Source organism: Osmerus mordax, chromosome 6 (assembly GCF_038355195.1).
Source record: "Osmerus mordax isolate fOsmMor3 chromosome 6, fOsmMor3.pri, whole genome shotgun sequence".
Taxonomy (NCBI): Eukaryota; Metazoa; Chordata; class Actinopteri; order Osmeriformes; family Osmeridae; genus Osmerus; species Osmerus mordax.
The window spans coordinates 8,728,120-8,736,828 of record NC_090055.1 but is presented as its reverse complement, the minus strand read 5'-3'; the positions used below and the strand labels follow the sequence as shown (position 1 = coordinate 8,736,828).

The following is an 8,709-nucleotide window of genomic DNA, read 5'->3' as shown; positions in this document are numbered from 1 at the left end:
CTTCCTCCTTCCTCTCCTGTCCTCCTTTTCGGTCCTTCTGCGCCTGTCTTCTCCTGTCTCCCTTTTTTCCTTTTCCTCCTCATGTCTGTCCCCTGCCTCCACCCCTGGTTTCCATGCTTCCTTTGTGGTTGTGTCCGGGGGGGGGGGGGGGGGGGGGGTATTCGTGGTTGTGTTTGGGGTGGGCGGGGGGGGTGGGGGGTGATTTGGGTGTTGACCCTGTAGCGACCTCGGCTGCTACCGACGGCGCCGCGGGACGCTCTTCTGGACGAGTCTGACTCTGTCCCTGACTCCGCCCCCGACGCTGAACCTGCCGCCGCTGCTGCGCCCGCAGCTGCCACGCCCGCAGCTGCCACGCCCGCCGGGCGCCGCTGGCCCCGCCCCTGGCCCCCGCCTCACTGCCTGGTCCCCGCCCCCGCCTCCTCGCCGCTGACATGGACCTGTTCGGAGGTCAGTGGGGAGGGGGAGGGGACGGGGAGAGAGGGGTTGAGGATGTGAAATGGTGCTGAAGGGTACAGGGAGACGAGGGGGGAGGGGGAGGGGGAGGGGGAGGGGGAGGGGGAGGGGGGGGGAGGGTTTGCACAGCCTCTTGCTACCTGCAACATGATTGATGAACATTCAATGTTTGATTACAGTATAACATCCGAACGCAACTTTAAACATCCGCTGATATTCAACTAGATAAAAACTCAATTAGAACACAGCAATTGTAATACAAAAAGACCTTTAAAAACAAGTGTGTACCTCGAGTGAACCTGTACTGAAGACATCAGTCCTTAAGAACGATAACACACACACCACCAGCCTGGCCTGGCCTGGGTGACATCACCATGCTCCAGCCTTGTTGCCTAGGAGATAACATCCCTCTGATGTTACTGTGAGATCAACCGCCTGCCCTACTGGCTCTGCTTTTACTCTCGTATACTCTAGTATACTCTGCTTAACTCAGCTATACTCTAGTATACTCTGCTGTGCTGTGCTGTAATCTGGTATACTGTGGTATACTCTGCTGTACTCTGCTGTAATCTAGTATGCTGTGGTATACTCTGGTATACTCTGCTGTAATCTGGTATACTGTGGTATACTCTGGTATACTCTGCTGTAATCTGGTTTACTGTGGTATACTCTGGTATACTCTGCTGGGGTATACTGCTGTCCCCTAATGCTGACCTCCCATCTCTCCTCCATGTCATCCCTCCATCGTCCTGGTCTTCATCCACCTCATCTTTCAACCCCTCCTCTGTCCAACTGCGTCCTCATCACTATTCTCACTCCGTCCGTCAAACGACGCCCCCCCGTGTGTCTGTGTGTCCGTCTCACTATGCATCTGGGTGTCGTGCCCCTCCCCCTTCCTTTTTCACACCCCCCCCCCCCCCCCCTGCCCCCCCCTAGATGCGTTCGCTCCTCTCCAGGCGACGGGCCAGCTACGGCAGTACGAGCACCTGCCGCTGATGCATTTGGTGGATCTGGTGGGTGACAGCACCGCTAAGCGCCTGTGTGTGCGCATGCGTGTGGGCGCGCGCATGTGTGTGTGCGCGCGCGCGTGTGTGTAGGACGCTGTAGTGAGTATAGGGCTGCTTCCGTTTCTACGTGGGACAGTAGGGAATCATGTGACCGGTCATCACCTTGATGTCTACTGTCCTCTGCCCCCCCCCCCCACCCCCCCCCCACGCCCCTCACCCATCCCCTGCCCCCCCCCCCCCCCCCAGCCTAGCCCCTCACTGCCCCGCCACCTAGCCATGCTTTGATATAACCCGCTCAATAAGCTCATACCGCCCAACCCCCCTCATTAATCGGATGACACCCGCCAGACCTCATCCCCCTGGATCTGGTCAGCCAGTCTCTCTCTGTGGGCAACCAGGTGACCTCAGCTCTGGTCCTGCCCATCCCCCACCCATAGCCTGACCACTCTGGAACAATATAGCGATGCACTGATGCTTAGGGATTCAATCCCACTGGGCTGTCCGTGCTATGCAAGGCAGAGCTTCTGGAACCAGGTAGTGGTGTTCAATTGTGTGTGTTCAGGTGTGTGTTCTAAGTTGCATGGCGTCTCCATGTTCAGATATCCTGATGTTCAACTGCTTTATTTTCTCTCCTGTCTGCTTTTAACCATGTTTGTCGTTGAACAAACCTCCCCCACATCCTGTCTCCCCCTCCCCTCTTCTCACCCCCCTCTTCCTCTCCCCCCTCCCCTCTTCCTCACCCCCCTCTTCCTCTCCCCCCCTCCCCTCTTCCCTCACCCCCCTCTTCCTCACCCCCCCTCTTCCTCTCCCCTCTTCCTCACCCCCCTCTTCCTCTCCCCCTCACCCCTCTTCCTCACCCCCCTCTTCCTCTCCCCCCCCTCTCCCCTCTTCCTCCCCCCCTCCCCTCTTCCTCACCCCCCTCTTCCTCTCCCCCCTCCCCTCTTCCTCTCCCCCCTCCCCTCTTCCTCTCCCCCCTCTTCCTCTCCCCCCTCCCCTCTTCCTCACCCCCCTCTTCCTCTCCCCCCTCCCCTCTTCCTCTCCCCCCTCCCCTCTTCCTCACCCACCCCTTCCTCTCCTCTCTCTCCTCCCTCCCAAAGATCCCTTCGCACCCCTCTGAGGGGAGTGCAGCCATGGCTCCAGAGATGGACCTGTTTGCCATGATGCCGTCCGGGGACACGGGGGCCGTCACCATCACCCCCACCTCCAGCGAGGCTCCGCCCATCGCCCCCGTCGCTCCGATTGCGGCCCGTCGCCCCCCCCCAGGGCCCCTGCCACCACCACAGAGGCTACTGCTCCACCTACCCTCGACCTCTTTGGTGGTAAAGTCACCTCACTCTCACTACTCCCCTGCACTGCATCCATCTGCATTTTGAAGGCAATGTTGACTGTGATGACGATGAAGTTGATAAAACGTCCCTCCTACATTTCAGATTTCTATCGTTATCATTTTGTTTCCTTCCATATTTCAGTTCTTTGATTTGGAACATTTTAGGCACTGAGTCATTCAAACATTTTGACCACCTCTGTAAATAATTTATGTTTTTGAATGCAGTACTGAGGCATTGATATTAGCCTGTGTGGAATATTGAACCACTTAGAGTACATTCTACAATGAGTAGTTCCAACCTCAATATCTGATTGACAACCTTGTTATATTGATCACATACCACGGCAAAAACCTTTGCATTGTTCTATTTCAAATAATATTGTGCATCCACACGGATTATCAGTAAACGCATTGATTTATTAACATGTAGATTAAATGCATTGCGTTTCTACTGAAAATAAGTAGCTGCATTATATTTATATATTAGCCCTCAACTGTAAAATAACAGTAATATACCCTGGCCTTTGGTGAGCTATTGCTTACAGTGAGTATATGAATCCCTAGAAGAAATAACTGAACCTAGTTTGTCCATATATCCAGAGGTTGGTCCAGCTTGTGTTGATGGTTCCCTTTACTAATGATCCATTGCAGTTTGCTTCCTCGCACATCACCTCTGACCACTTTCTCCTTCTGATGACCACTTCCTCCTTCTGCCGCTCTTATCAGCTTGCATTTTGAAAAACATGTCGATGACTTGTCTGAACCAAAGTCTGCTTTTCTCCTCTCTCTGACATTCTCTCACCCTCTCTCTATTCCTCTCACCCTCTCTCTCCTCTCTCTCTCTCCCTCCTCTCCTTCCCACTCTCCCCACTCTCCCCCCCCCCTCTCTCTTTCGTTCCCCTCTCTCCCCTCGAACTCATCAGCTGCCGCCGAGCTAACCGTTTGTCCTTGTTTGTAGATGTGTATGATTCTATGCCTGAGCACAGCCCCCACCACAGAGACCAAGGCAGTCACTCCTAGCGTAGACCTGTTTGGGTCAGGTACAGGCCTTGATTCCTCTCTTCATGTGTACCGGTTCCCCTCCTCCTCCTCCTCCTCCTCCTCTTCTCATCTGTTATTCCACGCGTCTTGGTTTGTCCCCATAGTGGTATGCCACTTGTGCAGTGCATGTCTCCCCACTTGCTACTTCGGTCTATCCTTCCTCCGCTCTCTCGCACTTTCGGTTTTCTGCTAACGCTGTTTCTCTGCTCCTCCTCCTGCGCCTCCTCTTCCTCCTCCTTCTTCTCGGGCCGCCCGGGCAGACCTCCCTGCCGTCTCCCGTGGGCCCTCTCCCCTGCCCGAAGCCAACGTGGGCGGAGACATCTTGGTAACGGGTGAGCGTGCTCTCCTCGGTCATGTGACCCCCCACCGCCCCTACAGTGCCCTGTGGCGCGAGCCGGAACGGCCTCGGAATCTGCGACCCAGCTGACTGTATCACACCCGGTGTCTCTCCCTGTCTCTCCCTCTGTCTCTCTTCTTCTCCTATTTCATCGTGACCTGTGACCTTAACTTTGTTTATCGTTCCAGGACTAAAACTCAATGGTTAGTTAAGTAAATCTCTCTTTTTCTCTTTTTCCTCTTTCTCTTTTTATCTCTCTTGGTCTGTCTGTGTGTGTCTGTCTCTCTCTCTCTCTTTTTCTCTCTCTCTATTACTAGACTCGTTCTCTGATCCAGCTCCAGTTCCAGAAGCCTCCTCTCCTCCCAAACCGAGCCTGAAGCAGTCATTGACCTGCTAGGTACTGGGGCACCTCCTCCTGTACACCCCTCCTCCTTCCTCCTCTTCCTACACCCCTCCTCCTCATGCTCCTTCCTGCTCTTCCAACTCCATCCCCTCAAAATTCCTCCTTCTCCATTTCCGGCATCACTTCTTCAACTGTATCTCAGCACTGTGTTCCCTCCCCTGGTTGTGTTGTTGTGTGGGTGTGTGCTTGCACTCTAACACCCCCCCCACCCCCCCCCCCCCCCCACCCCCACCCCCCCACCCCCCCCCCACCCCCCCCACCCCCCCCCACCCCACTGTCCTCCCCAAGGAGCGATAGGCACATCATTTCAGAGTCAGGTGGCTGAGCAGTGAGGGAATCGGGCTAGTAATCCGAAGGTTGCCAGTTCGATTCCCGGTCAAGCCCACTGACGTTGTGTCCTTGGGCAAGGCCCTTCACCCTACTTGCCTTGGGGGAATGTCCCTGTACTTACTGTAAGTCGCTCTGGATAAGAGCGTCTGCTAAATGACTAAATGTAAATGTAAATCATTTATTAACCCTCCTTATTTTTCCTCCATACTGTCTGTTTGTGCCCCCTCCCCCCTTCTGGCTGGCCCTGCAGACACCTTCAGCAGTCCTGCGGAGATTCCGCCTGCTGCCCCTGGGGGGCCTGTAGACGACCTGCTGGGAGGTACGCACCCCCCCCCCCACCCCCACGCACACCACCACCACCACCCAAAACACTCACACGCACCTCCTCTCTCGATCTGTCACACATGCGTTCCCGTGTCTGTGTTCACTGCGTGTCGTCGCGGCGTCAACAGGTTCTGAGTCAGCCTTGGCATGACTCAATGTTTGTTCCCCTCCTCGACAAACTCCTCTGCGGCAGCCGAGCACCAGGCTCTCTCCGCCGGTGACCCGCGGCCTCTCATTAACGTCCCTCTCCTTTGTCCCACGGTGAACCTCCGGCAGGGCTCATCTCACCCAGCCTGGCCCCCACAGCTGCCCCTGCCCTCGCGCCCGCTCCAGTGCTCACCCCCCGCCCCGGCCCCAGCCACGCTCCCGCTCCAGAACGACCTGCTGGAGTCTGGCTTCGACGTCCTGGGATCCCTGCCGTCCCCGACCCCCCCCGTGCCAGCAATGCCCACCATGCCCGTCATGCCCGTCATGCCAGCCATGCCAGCCATGCCCACGGCCCTGTCAACGGAGGATACAGCCGCTGTGACAGCGCCATCTGGTGGCTTCGACACCTCAGGTAGTAGGACCTGGGAAACGGAGAGAATGGAACAGAGAAAAAAATTACATCAATCATGTCTCAAAACATAGACGGAATTATAGTATATTCACTGGAATGGGTGAGACAGAATCCTTGTAATAGTACTATGCAGCCTATCATTTATCTGTGGTGTTTATATTGGATGTTTGAGGCTGAGCTAGCTGGGTGCTCTTTCAATGCTACGGCTGCTGTGGTCATATCTCTGTCCTCGATACAGCTATGGGTTGTTCTATACTGCTGCTGTTGTGTACATGTGTGTGTGTGTGTGTGTGTGTGTGTGTGTGTGTGTGTGTGTGTGTGTGTGTGTGTGTGTGTGCAGTTTCCATGCGACTGGCTGTGTCACGCTTCACTGCTGACAACACTGCTTATGTAACTCTGACAGTCACCACTGCTAACAGCTTTAATTCCTCCTCGCCCCCCCCCCCCACCTCCCCCTTTCCTCTACATGTTGGCCTTCCTGGATGATCCTCTCTCTCCCTCCATCCTTCCCCCTGTCCTTTTCTTCTCCTTCCTCTACCCCCTCCCCCCGCCCTCACTGCTTATTGCTTGCTGCTGTGTCATTGGTGAGTTCACAAGCCTTTCCCCCCACAATGCTTTGCAGCTGCTTGGATTCCGTAACCGTTGTAGAACGTCCGCTTTGTTTGCATGCTTCTGGCACATTAGGATTCTCGCTGTATATCCCATCATGGATTGTATCCTGTAGGTCTTTCTACAGGTTGGTTTCCCTTCAGCCACTGCTCTGGGCATCTAGTGTGTTCTGGACACCTGAGGCAGTTAATTACACATCACCAGTGAATGGTGCCAAAATGGAACACTCTGTAATGCCCTTTGATGCATGTTAATCATGGTAGTCATTTGGTGCATGCAGTACACAGCATACCGAGTGTGTGTGTGTGTGTGTGGAATGTCACAGATATGTGTGCTGATGTCACACGTCTCTGTGGTGTCGTCATGCCTGTATGTGTTGACCGTCACACTGCGTCCTTGAAGGATCTAACCCGCCCCTCCTCTCTCAGTGCTGGGGGGTCTAGGGGAGCTGCTCATGCCCGCTATAACGCCCCAGAGCACTGGGGGCAGCACAGCAGGAAGTACCACAGGGAGCACCGGCACCCCCCGCCACTGTGGGGCCACTGCCGGCCACGCCCTCTGCCAAGACCATCGGGGGAGACCTGGACTCCTCATTGGCTAACCTGGTGGGAAGTACGTATATGGTCCCGCCTGGGCACCGTCTTGTTTAGCAGCTGCTGGGGCTAACAGTGCAGGCAGAAGCATTCATGATTCCTTCCTCCTTCTGTTCCTCTCTCTTGTAGATTTGGGGGTGACGAGCCAGAAAAAGTAAGTATGGGTCTGTTTGTATGTGTTTCTATGTGCTGTATGAATGTGTGTGGGTCTAGTCTCTGTTATTAGGTGTATATGTGCATGTGTGTATGTTTAATCTTTCTGGTGTGTGTGTGTGTGCCTAGACTTGAACCACTGGTCTGTGTGTTTAGCGTCTGATCTCTGGTGTGTCTACTCTAGTCTCTGACCACGTGTGTGTGTTGTGTTAGGGACCAGCAGTGGAATGAGAAGAAGCTGACAGGAGGGTCTAACTGGACCCCCCAGGTGGCCCCCACCAGCTGGGGTACACCCGGACCTCAAATGGTAAGAGCTCACATCATCACACCGGCCTCACCGCCCCCCCCCCCCCCCCCACCTTCCAACCTTCCCAGCACCCACCAACCACCCAGCCCCACTCCTCTTCACTTTCCCATCTGTTGACGGTTTACTTACTTCCTGTTTCCTAGCCTGGCTTCTCCCCCGGAGCCCCAGGAGCCCCTCCACCTGGAGGACCTATGGCTCCACCAATGGGAGCCCAGCCCGGCTTTGGCATGGTGAGAACTGGGACAAACACACACATAGACAGCTATAGGAAAAAGTATTGCCTCATGATGCCCATCTCGTATATATATCTAACCTGTGGTGACCCCCCCCTCCCCTCTCCCTCCCCCCACCAGGCCCCGACAGCCGGGCCCGGGGCCCCCATGATTCCTCCCATGATGATGGGACAGACCCCCATGATGAGACCAGCTTTCACTGGGGCTGCCGCACCTGGAGCACCGGTAAATCGAACACACACTCTGTAACTGTTTCTACACACGACACAAAGTAACCATGGTAGTGCAACGTGTAGTATCCCATCTGACTGCCTGTCTGTCTATCTTCCTGTCTGTGTGTCTACCTATCTACCTGTCTGTCTGTCTATCTGCCTGTCTGCCTGTCTGCCTTCCTGTCTGTCTGTATGTGTTTGTGTCTGTCCCTGTCTATCTGCCAGATCTCTCCTGGTCCTGCCAGTCAGAGTCCTAAGAAGCCCAAGGATCCCCTGGCAGACCTCGACCTCAAGGACTTCATATAACCCCCCCCCCCCCCCTCCTTGCCCTCCTAACCCCTCCCTCTAGGTGGGTATATCTATTCAGTCAGGCCTGGTGAGGTCTGGTCAGAACCAGCAGCTGTATTCCTGAGGTGAAAGGTTGCTTTTGATGAAGTGTAGAATGCCTAGCCTGCGTAGCATGTCTGACTGTCCTCGTTCTTTCTGTCTCCCAGCTGCTTGTTTTTCTGGAGCAGGGCCCTCCGATCTGTCTGGTGTTTTACTACGTCCCAAGATTCCAGAGATGTTTGTCAGCCCCCCGCCCCGCCCTCCGCCCCGCCCCGCCTCACCCTGCCTCGTCCCGCCCACTTTTGTGTAATGTTGTAGCACAGACTGTGAAAGTGTTCGTTGGTGTGTGCTCGTGTGGATGTCCTTTGTCTAAACAAATCTACACGAAAAAAGTAAAAAAAATAAAAAATGAAGTGGACATGAAAACGAGCAGGAGAGTGGAGGCGTGAGTGTTTAGGCTCTTTTTCCCAGTGTCTGCGTTTCAATTGGATGAC

The 8,709-nt window shown here is 54.9% G+C and overlaps 1 protein-coding gene across 1 annotated transcript in view; it reads left to right on the top strand.

Annotated features, from left to right (window-relative positions):
* snap91a (synaptosome associated protein 91a) overlaps nucleotides 1-8,482 on the top strand; it is a 21,288-nt gene extending 12,806 nt beyond the window's left edge. Inside the window, 23 exon segments of the mRNA XM_067237926.1 lie at nucleotides 248-369; nucleotides 372-447; nucleotides 1,390-1,401; nucleotides 1,404-1,466; nucleotides 2,558-2,568; nucleotides 2,570-2,710; nucleotides 2,713-2,779; nucleotides 3,746-3,774; nucleotides 3,776-3,827; nucleotides 4,089-4,160; nucleotides 4,483-4,530; nucleotides 4,533-4,562; nucleotides 5,149-5,217; nucleotides 5,499-5,572; nucleotides 5,574-5,781; nucleotides 6,819-6,891; nucleotides 6,893-7,002; nucleotides 7,113-7,137; nucleotides 7,350-7,443; nucleotides 7,587-7,673; nucleotides 7,797-7,901; nucleotides 8,114-8,237; nucleotides 8,383-8,482. Of these exon segments, the coding sequence (XP_067094027.1) occupies nucleotides 248-369; nucleotides 372-447; nucleotides 1,390-1,401; nucleotides 1,404-1,466; nucleotides 2,558-2,568; nucleotides 2,570-2,710; nucleotides 2,713-2,779; nucleotides 3,746-3,774; nucleotides 3,776-3,827; nucleotides 4,089-4,160; nucleotides 4,483-4,530; nucleotides 4,533-4,562; nucleotides 5,149-5,217; nucleotides 5,499-5,572; nucleotides 5,574-5,781; nucleotides 6,819-6,891; nucleotides 6,893-7,002; nucleotides 7,113-7,137; nucleotides 7,350-7,443; nucleotides 7,587-7,673; nucleotides 7,797-7,901; nucleotides 8,114-8,194 (1,649 nt within the window). The 3' untranslated portion in view covers nucleotides 8,195-8,237; nucleotides 8,383-8,482.
* Nucleotides 8,483-8,709: the final 227 nt, after the last annotated feature.